The sequence below is a fragment of the Zophobas morio genome, unplaced genomic scaffold (assembly GCF_036711695.1).
Source record: "Zophobas morio isolate AGI-343-1 ecotype UQ-CSIRO unplaced genomic scaffold, CSIRO_AGI_Zmor_V1 ptg000007l, whole genome shotgun sequence".
NCBI lineage: Eukaryota > Metazoa > Arthropoda > Insecta > Coleoptera > Tenebrionidae > Zophobas > Zophobas morio.
In genome coordinates this window covers 6,085,023-6,109,268 of record NW_026972112.1, presented here as the reverse complement: position 1 = coordinate 6,109,268, position 24,246 = coordinate 6,085,023, and the positions used below count along the sequence as shown (strand labels likewise).

Genomic DNA, 24,246 nt, shown 5'->3' with positions numbered 1-24,246 from the left:
TACGTGTTCTTTATTAAATTAACAAAACAAAAGTGTACACAAAAATAATATTTTCAGAAGAATAACAATTAAATGAGTCCTTCTGAGAATCCGACTATACACTAAACAAAATGGAATACGCCTGGTTGCCTAAATATAGTACACAACAACAAAAACATCGTTTTTAGATCATTGAATATCGAAATAGTGGAAAAACCCTTTGTCTAAAAGATCTCACCTGACATTCCAAAAATTAAAAAAAGCGTAGTAACCGAACTAACTTTATTTTAAAATCACAAAAACAGGTTTCCCGAGCTTACATTTTATTACAAAAAATTCATATAAGTAACATTTTTAAAGACAATATTCTTATATTAACCCGTTTGGAGAGACAAAACACAGTTCCTTCTTGAAGAATAAGTTCAGGAAAAAGTTTAATCCATAAATTAATTTGAGTTATCTTCGACTTATTGACACACGTGTATCGCTTTAAATGCTTTCAATGCAAACTCACAGAACACCCAGTGGTTACGAAAGCGCATTTGAATAATTTGGATTTGAGAAAAAAAAAATTAAAAAAATCGTTAAACATAGGCAACCATGTGCACGTTAGCGCTTGTTGGGTAGTGGGTAGTTCTGCTTGGAATTTTAATTAGAGGGATGGTAGAAGAGGGGCGGTTTTGTAGTGAGGTGTGCAGGGTTGCTAGAGGGTCGCGGTCCTTCACGTTGGTTTGGTTTTGTGAGTAAAAGCATGGTGAAAACACGCGTAGCTATTTCAATGCGGCTTTCTAATCGGAAAAATGTGAATTTTCGACCGACGCTAACATGTGTTGTAAATTTGTTTTATTGTTTATAAATTGTTTATGAATTCACAGATCAGGTTAGGATTTTAATCGTTAACTGGTTCTAACACTTCTTAATTCTTCATAGATTTTTTTCGTGAAACTGGAGTTATTTTTATGTTTTAGAATCATTGTGTACTATTTTCTATTAATTTTTACATATTTTTAGTAACAATTTTGGTAGTTATTTATTTTAATAATAATAATAATAATACTTTATTTTTCCACAAATCATTCTATAAAAGAAAAAAGAAAAAGCAAATCATTCTAAAAAAAATCCTTACATTGTATATTTCCCTGCAAACATTTACCATTTTAAACATGATTTAAGTTTCTTGTAGTGAAAAAAACTACTTATATTAAGAAAAACCAAAACAAAATATATGCCCCGCCCACCCACCCTATCTCAATTGTGATGATTTTTTTATTTGCAAAATTCTTATTTTTTTCCACAAGAAATTACCATCATGTTCTTACAAAATTATTTTCAAAGGAAACTATAATTATTATCAAATAAAAAAGGAAGACAAAAATTGAAAAATTCCCAAAACTGATAATCTTGAAAAAATTGAGAAATCGAAAACTTAAAAATCGGGAAATCTAAACATCGAAAAGTCGAAAAATTTTAAAAATCGAAAAACCAAGATAGCAAAATTAAAAAATCGAGAAATTGAAGAATAGAAATAGTGAAAAAATACTGAAAAATTGAGAAATCGAAAAATCTAAAATTTAAAACATTGAAAAATTCAAATATCGAAAAATTGTAAAATGAGAAATCCAAACACGAAAAAAAAACAGAAAAAAAAACTGGAAAATCGAGAAATTGAACAATCGGATACATACTTGAAAAACCGAAACATCGAAAAATTGGGAAAATTTAAAAATTCCGAAAATTGAAAAATTGAAATATAGAAGAACTGAAAACTCGAGAAATCGAAAAACCTAAAATTTTAAAAACTGAAAAGTTAAAATATCGAAAAGTTGAAAAATTGAGAAATAGAAGTATAAAATAGTCGAAAAGTTGAAAAATCTAAAGTTTAGAAAACGAAAAATTTAAAATCCAAAAAATAAAAAGTCGAGAAATCGAAAAATCCAGAACTCAAATGTTAAAAAATAAAAGAAAAATTGAAAAATCGAAAAACTGAAAAATTACAAAATTGAACGAAATGTCGAAAAATTGAAAAATCCAAAACCTGAAAAATCGAAAAATTTAAGAACTGAAAGTTCAAGACTTTGGGCAGTCGAAAAATGGAAAAACCAAAAAATAGATTAATTGAGAAATCGGAAAACTGAAAATTCAGAAATGTCAAAATTTGAAAAATTAAAAAATATTGAAGAACTGAAAAATCGAAAAATTGAAATGTCTAAAATTTAAAACATCAAAAAATCAAAAAAATAAAAATTCGAAAATCTAAAACTTAAAAGTCGAAAAACTGAAAAATCAATAAATTAAGAAATCAAAACTCGAAAATTTAAAAAATTGGAAAATTGAAAATCGGAACATTGAAAAATCGAAAAACCGACAAATCGAAAAATCGAAACATCGAAAAATTCAAAAATTAAGACATTGAGAAATCGAGCATTCGAAAGTCGAAAACTCGAAAAATTGATAAATCGAAGTAGGCCAAAATCGAAAAATCTAAAATTTTAAAAATTGAAAAATTAATCTATCGAAAAGTTGAAAAATCGAGAAATCACGAACTATAAAACAGTCGAAAAACTGAAAAATCTAGAAGTCTAAAAACCGAAGAATCGAAATATTGAAAAATCACAAAACTGAAAGAAATATCAGAAAATTGAGAAATTAAAAAACTAGAAAATTCAGAAATCGAAGAACCATTAAAGCAAAGTTGAAAATCGAAAAATCGAAGAATTGAAGAATAGGAAAAACGAAACTTTGCGAAGTCGAGAATGGGAAAATCAAAATATAGATTAATTGAGAAATCGGAAAACTGGAAATTTAGCAACGTCAAAATTTGAAAAATTGGAAAATAGAAAAACTGAAAAACTGAAAAATAAAAAATCGAGGAATCGAGAAATCGAAAAATCTAAAATTTAAAACATTGAAAAATTCAAATATCGAAAAATTGTAAAATTGAGATATCCAAACATGAAAAAAATCAAAAAAATAAAAATTGTAAAATCGAGAAATTGAACAATCGGATAGTAGCAAAATCGAAACATCGAAAAATTATAAATATAGAAGAACTGTAAACTCGGGAAATCGACGAACCTAAAATTTCAAAAACTGAAAAGTTAAAATATCGAAAAGTAGAAAAATTGAGAAATCGAAGTATAAAACAGTCGAAAAATTGAAAAATCTAAAGTTTAGAAAATTGAAAATCCAAAAAATAAAAAATCGAGAAATCGAAAAATCCAGAACTCGAAAAATCGAAAAGTCGAAATAGTAAAAAATCCCCAAACTCAAATATAAAGAAATTGAAAAATCGAAAAACTGAAAAATTACGAAATTGAACGAAATGTCGAAAAATTGGGAAATTAAAAAATTGAAAAATTGAGAAATCGAAAAGTCAAAAAAGCAAAGTCGAAAAATCGAAAAATTGAAAAATCCAAAACCTGACAAATCGAAAAATTTAAGAACTGAAGAACTGAAACTTCGAGACTGGGCAGTCGAAAAATGGAAAAATCAAAAAATAGATTAATTGAGAAATCGGAAAACTGAAAATTCAGAAATGTCAAAATTTGAAAAATTAAAAAATACTGAAGAACTGAAAAATCGAAAAATCTGAATGTCTAAAATTTAAAACATTGAAAAATTAAAATATCGTAAAATTGAAAAATGCAGAAATCCAAACATCAAAAAATCAAAAAAATTAAAATTCGAAAATCTAAAATTTAAAAATCGAGAAACTGAAAAATCAACAAATCTAGAAATCAAAACTCGAAAATTTAAAAAATTGGAAAATTGAAAAATCGGAACATTGAAAAATCGAAAAACGGACAAATCGAAAAATTGAAACATTGAAAAGTTCAAAAATTGCGGCATAGAGAAATTGACAAAATTAAAAGATGGAGAAATCGAGGAATCGAAAAGTCGAGAAGGCGAAAAATCGAAAAACTGGGAATCCGAAATAGGCCAAAATTGAAAAATCCAAAATTTAAAAATTCGGAAAATTGAAAAATTAAAATATCGAAAAGTTGAAAAATTGAAAAAATAAAAACTATAAAACAGTCGAAAAATTGAAAAATCTAAAATTTAAAAAACGAAAAACTAAAAATCCAAAAAATAAGAAATCGAAAGATCAAAAAATCTAGAAGTCTAAAAACCGAAAAGCCGAAGAATCGAAACATTGAAAAATCCCAAAACTAAAAGAAATATCCAAAAATTGAGCAATTAAAAAACTAGAAAATTGAAAAATTGAAAAACCAATAAAGCAAAGTCGAAAATCGAAAAATCGAAGAATTGAAGAACAGGAAAACCGAAACTTTGCGAAGTCGAGAATTGAAAAATCAAAAACTAGATTAATTGAGAAATCAGAAAACTGGAAATTTAACAAAATCAAAATTTGAAAAATTGGAAAATAGAAATATGTACTAAAAAACTGAAAATTCAAAAAATCGAGAAATCGAGAAATCTAAAATTTAAAACATTAAACAACTAAAATATCGCAAAATTGAAAAATCGAGAAATCTAAAAAATCAAAAAATTGAAAAGCTAAAAAGTAAGAACTCGAAATCCCAGAAATCCAAAAATCGAAATATCGAAAAATTCAATAATTGAGACAAATATAGAAGAATTGAAAATCTCGAGAAATCGAAAAACCTAAAATTTTAAAAACTGAATAGTTAAAATATCGAAAAGTTGAAAAATTGAGAAATCGAAGTATAAAACAGTCAAAAAATTGAAAAATGTAAAGTTTAATAAACGGATAATTGAAAATCTAAAAAGTAAGAAGCCGAGAAATCGAAAAATTCAGAACTCAAAAAATCGAAAAGTCGAAATAGTAAAAAAAGCTCAAATATCGAAACGTTGAAAAATAAAAGAAAAATTGAAAAATCGAAAAACTGAAAAATTGCAAAATTGAATGAAATATCGAAAAATTGAAAAATCGAAAACCTGAAATATAAAAAAAGTTAAGAACTGAAGAACTGAAAGTTCGAGTCTCTGGGCAGTCGAAAAATGGAAAAATCAAAAAATATAGATTAATTGAGAAATCGGAAAACTGAAAATTCAGAAATATCAAAATTTGAAAAATTAAAGAATATTGAAGAACTGAAAAATCGAAAAATCGAAATGTCTAAAATTTAAAACATTGAAAAATTAAAAACTGCAGAAATCCAAAAATCAAACAAATAAAAGTTCGAAAATCTAAAATTTAAAAATCGAAAAACTGAAAAATCAACACATCCAGTAATCAAAACTCGAAAATTTTAAAAATTGGAAAATTGAAAAATCGGAACATTGAAAAATCGAAAAATCGACAAATCGAAAAATCGACAAATCGAAAAATCGAAACATCGAAAAAATCAAAAACTAAGACATTGAGAAATCGAGCATTCGAAAAGTCGAGAAGTCGAAAAATTCGAAAAATTGAGAAACCGTAGGCCAAAATGGAAAAATCCAAAATTTGAAAATTCGGAAAATTGAAATATTAAAATACAGAAGAACTGTAAACTTGAGAAATCGGAAAATCTAAAATTTTGAAAATTGAAAAATCGGGAAATCACTAACTATAAAACAGTCGAAAAACTAAAAAATCTAGAAGTCTAAAAACCGAAAAGCCGAAAAATCAATATATTGAAAAATCCCAAAACTGAAAGAAATATCCAAAAATTGAGAAATTAAAAAACTAGAAAATCGAGAAATCGAAAAACCATTAAAGCAAAGTCGAAAAATCGATGAATTGAAGAACAGAAAAAACGAAACTTTGCGAAGTCGAGAATGGGAAAATCATAAAATTAAGATTAATTGAGAAATCGGAAAACTGGAAATTTAGCAACGTCAAAATTTGAAAAATTGGAAAATAGAAATACCTACTGAAAAACTGAAAATTCAAAAAATCAAGAAATCGAAAAATCTAAAATTTAAAACATTGAACAACTAAAATATCGCAAAATTGAAAAATCGAGAAATCAAAAAATTAAAAATCGAAAAATTGGAATGTCGAAAAATTAATAAGCTAAAAAGTAAAAAATCGAAATCCGAGAAATCCAAAAATCGAAACATCAAAAAAATTCAATAACTGAGACATCTCGAAGTAGAACGCCGAAAGGAAAAGCTAAAAACTTTGAAACATCTGAATTCGATAAATCCAGAAATTGCAAAATCGAAAAATTAAAAAAAAGGAAAACCGAAAATTTAAAAATTCGGAAACTCGAACAATTGAAATATAGAAGAACTGATGACCTGACCTGACCTGACCTGACCTGACCATTTTTAGAATCTTTAGACAACATTTTTAAAAGTGAAATTTTTTTCAATGATCTCCCTTTCTTCAAATTTCGGCCAATCATGGGCATTTTCGAAACTTAACTAAAAACATTTTCTTGTAGATTTCGAGCTCTAGAAATCGTCGACTACTTTTTTATAAAATTAATTCTTGAAAACGCTAGATTTTTAACTCACTGTACTGTAAATTTGGCTTTTTGTAGTCACGATGTTCTTGAAATCAAGTGTCGAAATGACGAAATGTTTTATGCGTAATTCTTTATTCTTTATGCGCGCACTTGTTTTTTTACACATGTTTTTTTTCCAAAAATCTGTACGTTTTGGCTAAAAACTCAACACGGAATCATAAACTACATGTGTAGGACTATATTATTTTATATAATTTAAAACCCATTTACTAGGTACTATTTTGAAGTGACGTCATCACATTATTGGTAGAGATGATTAGATAAATTTTAGTTAGCGTTTTACCATCTATGATATTCCTAATATAAATACAAAATTTGACAACAATCGGCCCAGTACTTTCGGAGATTATTTGTCTAATAAAAATTCGTGATGACAGACAGACAGACAGACATGAAAAAGTGAGATTTTTGAAAAGTTGGTTAAAAATCCTCAAAAAATTCTTGGATCTAGACCTCGTCTAGCTAGCCCTTTTAGAATCCTGTTAAATTTTGCAGACATCTTTATTTATTCCGTATTTTTCATTTCGTTTCGTTGGTACCACTGCCGCCCAAAATCCTTGGCACTCTTCCCGAATTACAGAAACCTTCTCCGGCCGCCACCTCCTGGCGCCGTCCGTGTTCTTGGCGGGCGTCCCGACGCCAGTCCCGTAAACACTCGAGCGTCCGTTGACGTCACGGCGACGCGCTTGCTTGATTCCGCCGCTCCAAGCATTGATTATTGCCCACTGTGTGTGTGCGACATACATCAAGGCAGACATGCAGTCGAGCGGTCACAGATACTACTATTTATTTATGTCCGTGTAGTGTGTAAATGTGTAGAAAATTACCTTCAAATTGTTACGTCAACCGCAAAATAATTCGCTTATCAAAAACTCCTCCACTTTCGCAAATCCTCGTCCACCGACTCGCAAAATTTAGCCAAAGAACGGCCAACTCCAACTCAAAAAAATCCAACAAGTTCAAAGCCGACGCAAGATTGCGGCCCGAGTCTGATGTGAGCCACCGCCGAAATGACGAGGTCCGGGCGCTTTTCAAAAGTCGGCGGTTTTTTCGGGTGAACGCGACGAATATGGCACCAGATATGTGGCAAACGGCTCAAATCGCGGTAATTTTGATAAATGGTGGAGGCGTCGATCTGGTTTACTATGAGAAGGGTGTGAATTGAAAAGGAAGTCGTCATGGGGAATTCTTGCAGCAGCGGACAGGCTCACAAGGATAAGGACAATATGTCCCAAAGGTCCGAAGAGTAAGTAACGCTTTATTTTTCCCGGATTTCCTCCAACTAGCTAGCCGAATTCACACTCGCATCTCTGCGAACTATCGGAGTCCAACTTGACAATAATGAACTGAAACAATTACGAATGATTAAAATTTGTTTGTCCGCCGCGTTCCGAGACATAAATTGGGATTATAATTTCGAAGACGTCGCGTTATGGCGAGGATGGTTTCAAGGTCAGGTTTAGCTTTGTTTTTCACTTTTAATCAGGTGGAAAAAACGCGATAACGACGTAAAAGCTGACGAACCTTGCTTGCATTTTCCGTGTTCGAGGAAAAGCGATACGTTTTTGTTTTACGAGTCAGTGGTCACGATAAGGTGTCGGGAAAATCCTTGCTGGGAAATTTTCCAGTTGTGGCTTCGCATATTAAGGTTGTGGGAAAACGAAAACTATTTTTCGTTGTAAATGTGGCCACTGTTCTTAATTATTTGCATGTATTTTAAGTTGTATTATATTGCATTATTTTGGTTCCAAAAATTTTGGTTAATCGTCGCTTTATCACCAAAAATGACGTCTCTTTTCCACAGTTGGCATTACTGATTGCTTGTGTAGTTTTTTCAAGATCCATACACACAGTCCCATTGTTCTTGACTGCACCTTATTTTTAAGTTAAAGATTTTTAGCTGTTAAAGAACATTAAAAATAAAATCTTCAAATTCTCTAAATGTGGAACTACTTTGTTCTAAAACTGGAAATTTAAGGGGAAATGCTAGGAATTAAAACACTGTGAGTTCTTTGTATCCAATATGTGGAAAGCTCTCGTCCTATGACCTTTAAGTCTCGCTTTAGTCTTAACATACAGCGTTGCCCATATGCTAAAACCTTTACACAAGAGTGCTATTTCTTAATTAAAAATTTTTAACTCGTAAAATTAAAAAAAGTTCTATAACTTTTTTTTGCCCTTTAATCACTTAGTTTTGGGAACGTATTTTTAGAACAATGAGTAGTAGAGTGTAGAGTAGAGTAAGACATAATTTTTTCTTTAAACGCCTTCATAATTTATTCCTTAATGGTTTAGTTCATTTTAAATTCGCTGTTAAATCATTTGAATCGTGGCGTTCGATTTATTGGCATTGACCTTTGTAAGGTTTATCGGATTAATCAGAAAAATGAAAAATATATTCACAGCCTAGCTTGCGTGAAAACATTTTAATCACCCTTGAGTTAATCGATAATTAATAATCCATTAGTTAAAGTTGACAAATGACGAAAAAGATAGATCTTAAAATTGGTTTATATGTGATTTAAGAATCGTGTAAATGGTAAAACGCTAATTTGTTTAATCATCCCTAGCAACAATTCGATGACATCCCCTAGTAAATAATATACTTATGTAGTCGTGGTTTATGAATCCGCCTTGATTTCTATTACAAAATTTTTGCGAAGGACTACATGTACTCGCTCATGTATCAAATGCCTTGTGGCTTACTTGATTAAGTAGGTTCGAATCCGATCCTTATGAATATTTTTTTACATTTTGACAGGTATTATCCATATTTTTAATTTATAGAGATAATTACAAAATAAATAAAATTTGTAAAATCAAATTTTCCCAAATAGGTACAAACGGTGTCCCAGTTAAAACTCCACGGCCTTATATCTTGTGAACGGATATTGACATTAATTCCGTAAACGCCATGTTTTTAATTTGGTTGGCAAACAATTTCATATATGCAAAAATTCCTAGTAAAAAATAATTTTTAAGTTGGTTTTAATGTGAGGTTAGAAATTCTGACAAAAACTGCTAGGCATTTCACTTTGTATTTTCCATTCCAATAAGTCACTATAATCAAATTTAAAATTTATATTTGAATAAGTAATAATTAAGTTTTAACACACTTTTATATTGGCAATTCTGAATTATTGACATCCATGCTAGTACGTTATGTCACAGCTGTCATAAATGTCACTTTGACAATCAGGTATGCCATCATAAAATTTGAAAAGGGTTGCCAACCTGACAACAAAAATCACGAACTGTAATAGTCATCCGGTATTTGGGACAGAAATTTAATTCCTCAAGAATATTTAGAACTTTTAGACACTTTCAACTGCGGAAATTTTGGACCTTTTACTAGAAATTTTATAAAATTTTGAATTTTTAGAGTTTCTAGGATTGTTACAATTTTTATGATTTTGTTGGATCTTTCTTTTATTTAAAACCTTAGAACTACAGTTTATTTAAAATCTTTAGTGTATTTACAATCTGCAATTCTAATGTATGGAATCTTTGAGGTCTTTGAATGTCTCGAGTCTTTAGAATCTTTGAAAGCTGTGAGAGGAAGGAATTTTCGTAATCTTTAGAACCTCTTCACACTTAAGATTGGTAAACTTTCGAAATTTTGAAAATTTGTATTTTTTTTTTATTTTTTCAGAATTTCGGAAAACACAAAATGTCCACAATTTCCAGATTTTCCAAAATTTCTAAAATTATCGGATTCCAGTTATGCCAGACTTTTGAAATTCAACCTTTTCCAAAATTTTCAAGATTTCTAGCTCTACTACATTTTTCACACTTTCTAAATTTTTCCAGGTTTTCTAACATTTTAAATAGGTTGCCAACCTAACAACAAAAATCACGACCTGTAATAGTCACCCGGTATTTGGGACAGAAATTTAATTCCTCAAGAATATTTAGAACTTTTAGACACTTTCAACTGCGGAAATTTTGGACCTTTTACTAGAAATTTTATAAAATTTTGAATTTCTAGGATTTTTACAATTTTTATGATTTTGTTGGATATTTCTTATATTTAAAACCTTAGAACTTCAGTTTATTTAAAGTCTTTAGTGTATTGACAATCTGCAATTCTAGTGTATGGAATCTTTGAAGTCTTTGAATGTCTCGAGTCTTTAGAATCTTTGAAAGCTTTGAGAGGAAGGAATTCTCGTAATCTTTAGAACCTCTTCAAACTGAAGATTAGTGAACTTTCGAAATTTTGAATTTTTTTATTTTCTCAGAATTTCGGAAAAAAAATGTCCAGAATTTCCAGATTTTCCAAAATTTCTAAAATTATCGGACGCCAGTTATGCTGGACTTTTGAAATTCAACCTTTTCCAAAATTTTCATGATTTCTAGCTCTACTACATTTTTCACACTTTCTAAATTTTTCCAGGTTTTCCAAAATTTTAAATAGGTTGCCAACCTGACAACAAAAATCACGAACTGTAATAGTCACTCGGTATTTGGGACAGAAATTTAATTCCTTAAGAATATTTAGAATCTTTTGACACTTTCAATCTTCGGAAATTTTGGACCTTTTACTAGAAATTTTATAAAATTTTGAATTTCTAGAATTTCTAGGATTTTTACAATTTTTATGATTTTGTTGGATCTTTCTTCTATTTAAAACCTTAGAACTTCAGTTTATTTAAAGTCTTTAGTGTATTGACAATCTGCAATTCTAGTGTATGGAATCTTTGAGGTCTTTGAATGTCTCGAGTCTTTAGAATCTTTGAAAGCTTTGAGAGGAAGGAATTTTCGTAATCTTTAGAACCTCTTCAAACTGAAGATTAGTGAACTTTCGAAATTTTGAATTTTTTTATTTTCTCAGAATTTCGAAAAAAAAAATGTCCAGAATTTCCAGACTTTCCAAAATTTCTAAAATTATCGGACGCCAGTTATGCTAGACTTTTGAAATTCAACCTTTTCCAAAATTTTCATGATTTCTAGCTCTACTACATTTTTCCCACTTTCTAAATTTTTCCAGGTTTTCCAAAATTTTAAATAGATTGCCAATCTGACAACAAAAATCGCCAACTGTAATAGTCACCCGGTATTTGAGACAGAAATTTAATTCCTTAAGAATATTTAGAATCTTTTGACACTTTCAATCTTCGGAAATTTTGGACCTTTGACTAGAAATTTTATAAAATTTTGAATTTCTAGAATTTCTAGGATTTTTACAATTTTTATGATTTTGTTGGATCTTTCTTTTATTTAAAACCTTAGAACTTCAGTTTATTTAAAATCTTTAGTGTATTTACAATATGCAATTCTAGTGTATGGAATCTTTGTGATCTTTGAATGTCTCGAGTCTTTAGAATCTTTGAAAGCTTTGAGAGGAAGGAATTTTCGTCATCTTTAGAACCTCTTCAAACTGAAGATTAGTAAACTTTCGAAATTTGGAAAGTTTATATTTTTTATTTTCTCAGAATTTCGGAAAACACAAAATGTCCAGTATTTCCAGATTTTCCAAAATTTTTAAATAAATAATAAATAAATAAAGTTTATTGCCCAACAGAACTACACATTCCAGTTACAGGACAATTATAAAGAATATAAAAACAATGACAACAATTCAGAATCAAAGAAAATAACAAATTAATAAATTAAATGCATAAATAATCAAAGATCTCAATATATTGAAACATAAGAACAGTAACTTAACTTAAATAAAATTAAAATAGAAATAAATGAATGAATGAATAAATTAAAGCCGAAATAAATACCTACATTTATCTGCAATATCAAAAATCAAACACACAATCTGTAAATCTAGGCATATAGGTACATCAAGAAGTAAATAACTTAAATTAAAATACAACAGTATGAAAACCATATCTGAAAGTAAAGTGTAAACTACTTAAGCTTAATTCTAACAGTGTCTTTTATAGACTTAATGCTAGTGTTAAAAATGTCAAAATCGGAATTCATTTCTATTTCTTTTAAAAAATAACTTATTACATATATCGGTGCTTTTCTCCCAAAATTAGTTCTAGCAATGCTAGTGTATAATGTTACAGAATGCCTGCTGCTAGTTCTAGGTACCAGAAAGGATAAAGAATTAGTTAAGGCCCTGCAATCAATTTGATTATTTAATAATTTATATAAAAAGACGATAACGCCAGTAACACGTCTACAAAATAATGAACTCATATCAAATTTTTCTAGTAGAGCTGTTTGCGGATAATTTCTCGTTGGCCATGTTTTCTGTTCCTTAAAATAGAGGTACTTTAAAAATCTGCGCTGTATGTTCTCAAGGCATACTACTTGATAGTTGTAATAAGGAAACCAAGCTAACGCACAGTATTCTAATTTAGAGCGCACCAAAGCATAGAACAAAGTTTTCAAAGCTTGAATGCTAGTGAAATCTTTGCAGTTTCTAATAAGGAACCCTAGTGATCTTTTAGCTTGTGAAGTAATGCTCTCCACATGTTCTGCAAAACTGAACTTATTATCATACAAAACACCTAAATCCAAAATGGAAGAGCATTTCTGTAAGCTGTGATGATTGATTTTGTAATCAAACTCGCATACATTAAGCTTGTGTGTGAACGAAATAATAAAGGATTTATTCTCATTTAAAGGTAAAAAGTTGAGCAATGACCAAGAAACCAAGTTATTTATGTCTTTTTGAAGAAGCAAGGAGTCACTAATACCACTAATTTCACGGTATATTTTAATGTCATCTGCGAAAATGAGAACTTTTGAGTAGCGAATACAATCTAGCACATCGTTAATAAATAATGTGAATAGCAAAGGACCAAGAGTGGAGCCCTGCGGCACTCCAGCAGCTGTGATGTAACTGTTGGACTTAAATCCATTTACTACCACAAAATTGTTGCGCTTAGTCAAATAAGATTCAAAAAGATTTGTGAGAGAATTAGAGAAACCAATATTCGACAGCTTTCTTAATAAGAGCTGGTGGTTGACTCTGTCAAAGGCCTTTGAAAAATCACCATACATCACGTCCAATTGACCTCTGTTATCCAAAGCCTGAGATATATCTTGGGAATAGCAAGTTAAATTCGTTAAAGTGGATCTGCCCATGGTAAACCCATGTTGGCCCTCATTTACTAACAACTTAGTTTGGAAGGAGATCTGATTAAAAAGAATACGTTCAAATATTTTTGAAAAATTGCACAGCAACGAAATAGGTCTATAATTGCTCACTGCTGAAACATCACCACTCTTGAAAATGGGCACAATCTTGGCGGTTTTCCACTTATCCGGAAAGCATGAAGTTTTTAAAATTATATTAAAGATATGCATTAGGGGCTTAACGAAAACATTAGAACAGTCTTTAACCAGAAAACTGGGAACTTGATCATCTCCAGCAACTTGACTATCCTTAAGTAATTTTATTGCCCTGCTTACATCATCTTCAGAAATAACCACATTAATGCAACTATTACTAATACCTTTAAGCTGACTTGAATGAGCAAAACTATTCAATGAAGTATTATGAAAAGACGAAGAAAAGAATTTAGCAAAGCAATTAACAATATCAGCTGGGTTATCATGAAAATTATGGTTAAGGTGAACTTTATTGGGAATATTGGAGCGCCCCTTTTTTCCTTTGATATACGACCAGAAGTATTTAGGATCACGCAGTAAAGCATGCTGAACATTTTTAATGTAGTTATTAAAATCCCGACGCAAGAGTTGTTTAACAATACGACGTAAAGAACTGAAGTGATTTCGAAGATGACAGGAAGGCTTTCGTTTAATTTCTCTAAACACTTTATGCTTTAGAATGATTTGTTGTCTAAGTTCAGTAGTATACCAACTCGGGAAACTGAATTTGGAACATTTAAACAATGGTACATGTTTATCAAACAATGAGTACAATATTCTGTATAACGTCTCACAGGCACTATTCACATTAGTGGACTCATACAGGACATCCCAATTAGTGGTTAATAGACCATTATATAAAGAAACATAGTCCGCCTTTTTAAAGTTATAAGTTTTTACATCTGTACACATAGACAAATTTTCGTAGGTACCAGTTTTTAAAACCAAATTAATATTAAGCGCAGGATGGTGTCGATCTTCTGGCACAATAGGACAGGTGTCCTGTTCAACCAAACATTTGCCGTAATTGGTAAAAACTAAGTCCAGTAATACCTTATTACAGTTACGAATATTGTTATACTGTGTAAGGTTCAAAAAAGACATCATATTAAATACTAAATTAGATTTTGAATCATTTACATTATTCGAAAAAGTAGGAGCATTGAAGTCACCAATTATAAGAATATTATCTAATTCAACAGCAATATTTTCAAAACATTCTAAAAATAATTCATATTCTTGAATGGACACATCCGGAGGAATATATATCACAAAAATAAATAAAGAACTACGTCCACAACATAACTTACAAGCAACTATATCAATAAGATGAAAAGCGTCGAAAACTGATAAATCAACACTGGACACAGGAAATTTGTTACTAACTGCTAAGACCACCCCTCCACCTCTTTGCCGATTACTACATGTAAAATTACGATCGGCACGAAACACACAATATCTAGATGGCATAAATTCACAATTACTGATTGATGAGTCAAGCCATGATTCAGTTAAACAAATGACATCATACTCCGAAACATTTAAACAAAAAAATACCTCATTAACTCTCGACCTAATGCTGCGAACATTTTGGTAATAAATAGGTAGATAATCATTACCACAACTGTTGGGCCGGTTTAGTTTAAAGTAACATTCGTCGCTCTCTTCATGATGGAGTTTCTTCAAATTAACTCCGTCCCTGCATTTTTTCCTAAAAAATTCTTCTTTGGAAAATTAAACCGTCTTACACACACACCTTGTGGCCAAAAATCTTCACGTAATAAATTGTCCTTCAGACTAAAGTTTACACCAACTTTAAAGGCATCATATGTTCCCTGCAGCTTAAGATTTTCGACTATGACCTCATCAGTGGACAACTTTTTGGTTATATAAGCTTTGACACTACTAGTCTCAATGTTTTTAACAACTTTTCCAACGTAGAACCATGCTCTTTTAACGTAAGTAGAACGAAATTCACCATCATCTTCTTGCTTCGAAGTTCCAGTTATAGTGGGTACTTGTTTTCTACGATTGCTTCGATTTCTTCTTAGTTCCATCCACGGATTTTCCACTTTGTCATGAAAATTTATTTCGTCGTCCCTACTCACACGAAATTCATCTGTTTGTTTATTGGTAACAGTAGTTGACTCCTTTTTTTGAATTTTCTTTCCACGATTTCTTGCGCTGTTCTTGTTATCGTTATCGGTGCTTCTCTCACCTTCAGTGAAAGGTTTATTCAAGTTCACATCAACTTTATCACGAAAATTCGGAAAATGTAATGACTGACTTGTCTTATCAATTGATTGTGTAATGACTGACGACCATTTAGGAACTGTAGATTTTATTTCTTGAGAAGAAAAGAGCTTTGGAGCAAGACTGGGGTTACTTTGTGTCATTAATTTAATCAAGTCCACATTAGTTTCTTTTAAATCTCGAACTTCCATACGCAACAACTCAATTTCATGCATTAAGGGCCGAGTTACCTTTTGGATAATCTTTTCAATATCTTCATGGGAAAATTCAAATATTTGCGACTTGTTACTTGCATTATCCACACTTTCAGCATTATCGCAACAGATTATTTGCGCATCACCTAGGTACTGCACATTTTTTAATAATTTCACACAGCTGGGATGACTGAGCGAATTGCACTTAACACATTTAAGCCCTGTCACGGGTATAATTTTACATTTCTTACACGCATCCCCAGAGGGATTGTTGGAAACGTCCGCACTCTCCGGACGCATAGCGCAGCCTCTTTCTAAAATTATCGGAATCCAGTTGTGTCAGAATTTTCAAATTCAACCTTTTCCAAAATTTTCAAGATTTCTAGCTCTACTACATCTTTCACACTTTCTAAATTTTTCCAGGTTTTCCAAAATTTTAAATAGGTTGCCAACCTGACAACAAAAATCACGAACTGTAATAGTCACCCGGTATTTGGGACAGAAATTTTATTCCTTAAGAATATTTAGAATCTTTTGACACTTTCAATCTTCGGAAATTTTGGACCTTTTACTAGAAATTTTATAAAATTTTGAATTTCTAGAATTTCTAGGATTTTTACAATTTTTATGATTTTGTTGGATCTTTCTTGTATTTAAAACTTTAGAACTTCAGTTTATTTAAAGTCTTTAGTGTATTGACAATCTGCAATTTTAGTGTATGGAATCTTTGGGGTTTTTGAATGTCTCGAGTCTTTAGAATCTTTGAAAGCTTTGAGAGGAAGGAATTTTCGTAATCTGTAGAACCTCTTCAAACTGAAGATTAGTAAACTTTCGAAATTTTGAAAATTTATATATTTTTATTTTCTCAGAATTTCGGAAAACGCAAAATGTCCAGAATTTCCAGATTTTCCAAAATTTCTAAAATTATCGGAATCCAGTTGTGTCAGAATTTCATTTTTAATTCAACCTTTTCCAAAATTTTCAAGATCTTTTGAAATCTTTAGAAAGTCTAAGATTTATAAGATAATATTAGGGTGTTCAAGGCCTCTAGTGCTCTTAGGATTTCTAAAAATTAAAGAAAACCTTTTTCAGATCCTTAGGATTTTTGTTCTCTTTGGAGTTTGGAATCTTGAAAATCTTTGAGTATTTGGAATTTCTCAGAACCTTTAGAATCTTTGAAATAATTCAAACACAGTTTTAAAAATCCTTTAACAAATTTTAAATTGTTGTTGAGCGTAAGGTAAGGAAGTATAGTTATAAAGTCCATCAGACGAATGGCCACTTTTATGTTTTCTCGACGTTTCATGACCCCTACAGTACGAAAAAATAGTCTCCCGTTTCCGTCTGTCTGTTTGTCTGTCTGGTGTGTGTATCCATTTTTATTAGACACGTAATGTCCGAAACTACTGGACCGATTGTTGTCAAATTTTGTATGTATATTAGAAATATCTTGTAGACGGTTAAATGCTAACTAAAATTTGGCTAATCATCCCCAATTTGATGACGTCATTTCAATTAATTGTATTTTAAAATGATTTTTAACGGGTTTTGATAGACCATATAAAATAAAGTGTGAGTGCTTTCATTTTTTGTGTTGCTAAATTTTGTGTTTTTTATCAACTGAAAATGAAATAAATGTCCAAGTTTCGTACATCACTGTAATCGGAGTTTAATAGTCTATCAAAATCCATTAAAAAAATATATGTTGCAATTTAAACAAAAATGATCGTTAGAGTACGAAAAAATAGGTTTCCTGTTTCCGTCTGACTGTCTGTCGATCTGTTCATCCAGATTTTTGAAAAAAAAAGTCAAAAAAGTATGACAAAATTTTGAAATTTAATTTTGAGGCTGCAAAACCGAATGCTTTAAAATTTTGCAAACCTTTTATGGTTATCATAAACATAGTAAATCGTTAATCAAAATTTTATAAATTTGGACAATTTGTAATTCCTCCTATATAAACTTTGCCTCAAAATTTATTTTGTGCGAAATTTTTTAGTATTACAATTGTTATCTCGAATAATAGGACAAATTTGTATATTAAAATTTTGTAATGTATGTAACAAGTTGATTTAGTTATTTTAAGCTTGCTATGGTTATACTTCTTGTACTTGGTACATTGGGTTCTAATTTGTTTGACAATACTTAATATTAGAATACGTTACTTGATATTTTGACCAATATGTGGAACTAGGTCACTCCTTCGTAAAATAGGTATGTGTGCTATTTAAAATTTATATTTTATGGGGAATAATATTAATATATAAATTAAATGTTTGGATTAATCGTGCGTTTGTTTATTTAAAGTATTGGAAATGAAAATCTGACTACAGTTATTCCAGAAATCAAAAATTGGGTTCATTAATAACTGTTCCAATTCACTTTTCTTTGTATAAACCTGATTTCTTTGAAAATATAAGTATTAGGTGTATATCACAGAAAAATTATCACATTGACAACTATACACTGAAAATTCTGTCGTTTAATTTAGTTCTTTCATCAAAATAAAATAAAATTATTAATGTAAACAAAAAAAGATTACTATTTTTCCTAAGTATATATAAACATAAAACATAAAACCATGTTATTAATTAAATGCCATATTTCGAGTTTTGGAATTTGTCGCTATAATCTGTGTACATCCACAAGTCAACAATCAGAATAATGATAACAATACTCTTCAAGATCACTGTTTGTCATAAACAGAATAATCATACAAAAAGCAACAAAATAGTGTTAAAATGTTGACACAAAATTAACAGCTTTTGTTCTAATACTTTCGTAAAGTCAAACTGAAAGTCAAAATTTGCCTAAATAACTACGTAAAATTTATTTACAATTGGCCAGAGTTGAGATTACTTGAAGATAGAAATCCTGTTATAATATGTGTTGATGGCAACGGTTCAAGGATAAATTTCGAATAGATTTGAAAAAAGTCTTTTAAGCTTCAAATTTGGCATTTTACTCGTGCACAATTCCACGGTTTCACATTAAACCAACCAACCTTTCAAAATTTATTAAACCATTCAGGAACACTAGTCATAAAACTATCTTAAAAGCGAAAACATGTACATAATTAAATACAGCATAAATAATTGCCCTACTCGTATAAACGCCAACTGACGTGACAAAACCGACACAACGCTGTTTAGAGCAAAAAATAGAAATTTATTTTTATTCAGTTTGTTTTTTATATCTCCTTACGGTCAACAACAATCGTCAAATTTTGGTAACCTTGTCAAAATCTAGATTAATCAAAATGAGCACACACTTTGTCTCGTGTAAAATTGGATTAAACAAATTGAGTTAATTAGTAGAGCTTTATCATGATTTTATCAGCGATTACAAGGTGATTTCACGGGAAATCGTTATCAAGATATGTGGTGTTTGAGGAGCAATCAGGAACGCAAATTAAGTACACAGGGCTTTTTCACAAATAGTAGAACATAATGCATCAGTCGCGATAAAAATATGCATGGATGGATGATCAGCTCGTGTTCTTGTTCAACGTGTATTTTAATTTTAAACAGGTAGGTAGCGATGTTAAAAAAAAGCGTCGATTTATGAGCCCGTTTTTCGATTGTATCACTTATATACACACTTTTATATTGATATGTATTTGTGTAATAAAAGTACATTAAAAAAATGAACGAGTTTGTTTATTCTCTTGAAGCAACATATTTTAATAAGTAACCAAGGGTTTCGTGACAGAACAAAAATAAAAATAAAATGCCGCGCTAAATTTAGTTTTTAATTTATGCATCACATAGATTCAAGTCGGGAATCTTGGAAATTTTACTCTGAAAATAAAAGCACAAAACCGTACAGTTCTAAATATTTTTGTAATTTTTAACAAGCGCGCCGTCTCGAACTCAATGAAATTTCACCCGAGTTCCTAGGTATAAAATGTTTATAAAGAGGATGTCGATTGATCAATTTGTATATTACTCGATGATGTCTGAGGAATTTCCGTATCTTGGTGGATTGACGTCAACCGTTCAACAATACTAAATTATTTAAGCCTTTTGAAACGTAACACAATAGTAAAGAAAATACGTCGCGTTCAATTTAACGAAATTAGACTAGCCTATGTCAAACGAATCCAATTATTTTGTCCGTAGTTAATGATAATAACAATAATTTCCCTATAAATATCTACGTAAAGACAGGTAATAGCACGCAAATTCGTCGTGATAAAATAACGACCTACATACTTAGCACCAGATTCTGGTATCGACTTGCGGCGAGAACATTACGGAACATTAATTGCCACGATAAGGAGTTTTAACGGCAAAGAAGATCTGCAAGCAATTTATATAAATATCTCAGTAACCATAAGAACACGCTACGGGAGATTCGGACAACGTTTGCCGAAATACTGAGGGATTCGGCACAAAAATACCAGATTGTCTTTTCTTTAATAAGTCGAATAAAAATAACTTTGTGTGGTCCGTTCACGGCAGTTATTAATTTCTCTTTATTAATAGTAACAAAAGATGAGTGGTCTAAATTACGAAGAATAATAAACTTTGCCATTCATAAAACGGCTTCGACGTTTTAGTTTAAGACACGTAACGTTTTCATTATTTTAAATTAAGCTCGATTAGAGTGTGGCTTTCGTACTATTGAAACGACTCGATTAAGTAGAGTTATTTGCGTTTCTGTTATTATAATTGTCCGGCAAATACCAGTCGAACGACAGTCGGTAGACGGAGTAATTAAGTTTGGCTGCAATTTTTTTAATTGTGAAAATGTGTATGCGACAACAATAAGAGCTACTCTAACTATAAATTAATCAATTTAGACGTCACTATTAGTGACAAATGAGCCTAACTATTGTCATTGTTGGGACAAACACATTTTTGTTAAAAAAAAATAACAACTACATTGTGACAGTTATTAACGTGTGTCAAAAGTGTCACCATAAAAATTGGCGCGACTCAGTAATTGATCTTTGTGCTGCCAAAACTATAAAATATATCAAATTGTTATGGGATTTGGTTAGTTCCCAGACATTTTTATTTTTTATTTTATTTCTTAGATTTTTATGACCGCATTATAGGAAAACCGCCTAACAAGACTATTTTTGAAAACTCAGGTCCACAAGCTGCTGAGTTTTAAGGTCAAAAATATGTTTCAATTAAAAAAAAAATTGCAGAAGTATGATCAGGTTAACCATTTTTGACAAAATTCTTTATAGCTTTTTATATAGATGGTCAATATTCTGTTCTATGAACGATTGCAATACTCTTCGGTCTAAATAAAAATTTTAGGTTAATTATCCGCCGTGATTTTATACGCTACAAAGGAACAATTTTGATGAAAGTTCTTTCTGGTGCTTTCTAGGAGACCTAGATAATTAACGTTTTATAAATTCTTTATTTAAAGAATGCAAATAACGTTCTTGCTTACTTATTTATAGTTAAACAAAATACAAAGGATACAATATGCTGCTTTTTTCGCACTCTGAAATGTAAAAGAGAATTTTGATTTTGTATTTTTTTTATTTATACGTCACTTTGTAGCAACTTAAACATTACCTTTAACCACTACGTATGTCCAATAATGAGGTAATTTTCGAACCCAACGTTAACAGTCGATTGTAACGACAGTGATTGCTTTTTCCTTTCCTTGAACTTTCTTTATTCCCGCAATTATAAAACCGGGAAAATACTGTAAAATTCATCAGTATCCAGGTTCTATTTAGGCGCCTGCGCTTATTTCTGTTTGACTTTATTTAGCTCATCCTTGAGACTTTTGTTTTTATTTTCGGAATCTCATTGTTCTTTTGTTAATGTCATTTCCAGTTATGACTCTTGTTTGTAATTAGTATTTTATTCCTATTTTATTTATCTTTGTTTTTTGCATTTTTCTAAATAACTATGGTAATACATAATATCCTAAATTGTATGGTAATGCAGTCCATTCGGCGAGTTGCTACTTCTACGTCTTTTCGACCTTTCATGACCCCTAGAGTACGAAGAAATAGGTCTCCCTTCTTCGTCTGTCTGTCTGTCTGCCATTACGGATTTTTATTAGACAGATTAAACGTTAAACAAACTTTGTCTAATCATCCCCACCAATAATGTGCATAAAATAACATAGTCCTCATATAGTTTATGGTGACGTATTGAGATTTTATTCGAAACGTCCAGATTTTTGAAAAAAAAATCAAAATTGTAAAACAACATTTTTTCAATTTAATTTTGAATCTGCAAAACCAAATGCTTTGAAACCTTCCAGATGTTTAAAAGTTATGACAAGCATAATAAATTTGTAATGAAAATCTATTTGCTTATCCACACCAAAAAATTGATGACGTCAGCTCAAAATTTTGCCGAACAAATTCTACCCAAAATGTGCAAAATATGCCAAACAGAGTCTTTTCATATCAAGTACTAGCCCCGCCCACCCGCCCTCTGTTTTCTTACAGGATACATAATTTGCCGAAATCAATCTTATCTTAGCAAGTACTAAACCGCCCACCAACCCACGCCCTTCTTATTCTAAGGACTAATTTTGCCTCTGTTCATTATGGGATCCACTTTATAACAGACTAGATAAAATCAATCACTGAAATGGAGGCGGGGTTAATTATATGTTCTTCTGTAGAATGACAATGGGGCTGTTAAAAAAGAAGAAAAAAGGCTAACCGTATTTTTTTTGTTATACTACTTACTTTTAGATTTATTTCTAATTTTAGAAGAAAAAATGAAAGAACGGGTGGGTGGGCGGGGCTAAGTTTGACTTTCTCCTGCAGAGTTTTTTGTAAGCAAGCAATAGCTCCGACCATCGGCACCTCCTCTCCATTCTAGTGACTACTCTTAATATGGTTCAGTTTTATCTTAGCAAGAACTAGCCCCGCCCACCCACCCTCTATTTTCTTAGAAGGTATGTTATTTGCCAAAATCTGTCTTATCTTAGCAGGTGCTAGTCCCGCCCACCCACCCTCTATTTTCTTAGAAGGTATGTTATTTGCCAAACTCAGTCTTATCTTAGCAAGTAATAGCCCCGCCGCCCACCCGCTCTCTGTTTTCTTATAGGATACAGAATTTGCCAAAATTAGTACTATCTTAGCAACTACTAACCCCGCCCACCCACCCACGCTTTTTTTATTCTAAGGACTAATTTTACCTCTGTTCAGTATGGTATTCACTTTCTAACAAACCAGATAAAATGAATCACTGAAATAGAGGCGGGGTGGGTGGGCGGGGTAAATTATATGCTCTTTTGTACAATGACAGTGGGGCTATTAAAAAAGGAGAAAAAAGGCTAACTGTTTTTTTTTGTTATATTATTTACTGTAAGATTTATTTCTAATTTTTGAAGAAAAAAATGAAAAAACGGGTGGGTGGGCGGGCTAAGTTTGACTTTTTCCTGTAGAGTCTTTTATAAGCAAGCTATAGTTTCGACCATCGGCACCTCCTCTCCATTCTAGTGACTACTCTTAATATGGTTCAGTTTTATCTTAGCAAGAAGTAGCCCCGCCCACCCACCCTCTATTTTCTTAGAAGGTATGTTATTTGCCAAACTCAGTCTTATCTTAGCAAGTACTAGCCCCGCCGCACACCCGCCTTCTCTTTTCTGACAGAATACATCATTTGTCAAAATCTGTCTCATCTTAGCAAGTACTAACCCCGCCCACCCACCCAGGCTCTTTTTATTCTAAGAACTAATTTTATCTCTGTTCAGTATGGTATTCAATTTCTAACAGACCAGATAAAATGAATCACTGAAAGGAGGCGGAGTGGATGGGCGGGGTTAATTATATGTTTGTCTGTAGAATGACAGTGGGGCTATTAAAAAATTAGAAAAAAGGCTAACGGTATTTTTTTTGTTATATTATCTACCTTAACATTTATTTCTAATTTTAGAAGAAAAAAAGAGAGAACGGGTGGGTGGGCTTCGTAAGGACTAGCCCCACCCACCCACCCTCTGTTTTCTTAGAAGGTATGTTATTTGCCAAAATCTGTCTTATCTTAGCAGGTGCTAGTCCCGCCCACCCGCTCTCTGTTTTCTTACAGGATACATCATTTGCCAAAATTAGTCCTTTCTTATCAAATACTAACCCCGCCCACCCACCCACGCTCTTTTTATTCTAAGGACTAATTTTACCTCTCTCTAGTATAGGATCCACTTTCTACCAGACCAGATAAAATGAATCACTGAAATAGAGGCGGGGTGGGTGGGCGGGGTTAAACATATATTTTTCTGCAGAGTGACAGTGAGGCTGTTAAAAAAGGAGAAAAAAGACTAATGGTATTTTTTTTTGTTATACTATTTACTTTAAGATTTATTTCTAA

At 31.1% G+C, this 24,246-nt stretch overlaps 1 protein-coding gene across 2 annotated transcripts in view; it reads left to right on the top strand.

Annotated features, from left to right (window-relative positions):
- Positions 1-7,137: 7,137 nt before the first annotated feature.
- The window catches only part of LOC135124363 (NACHT and WD repeat domain-containing protein 2), a 38,999-nt gene continuing 21,890 nt past the window's right edge, over positions 7,138-24,246 (top strand). For both annotated transcript variants that reach the window (XM_064049383.1, XM_064049382.1), the window contains exon 1: positions 7,138-7,665. In XM_064049383.1, coding sequence (XP_063905453.1) covers positions 7,598-7,665 — 68 coding nt within the window. In that variant the 5' untranslated portion in view covers positions 7,138-7,597. The remainder of the gene's footprint in view (positions 7,666-24,246) is intronic.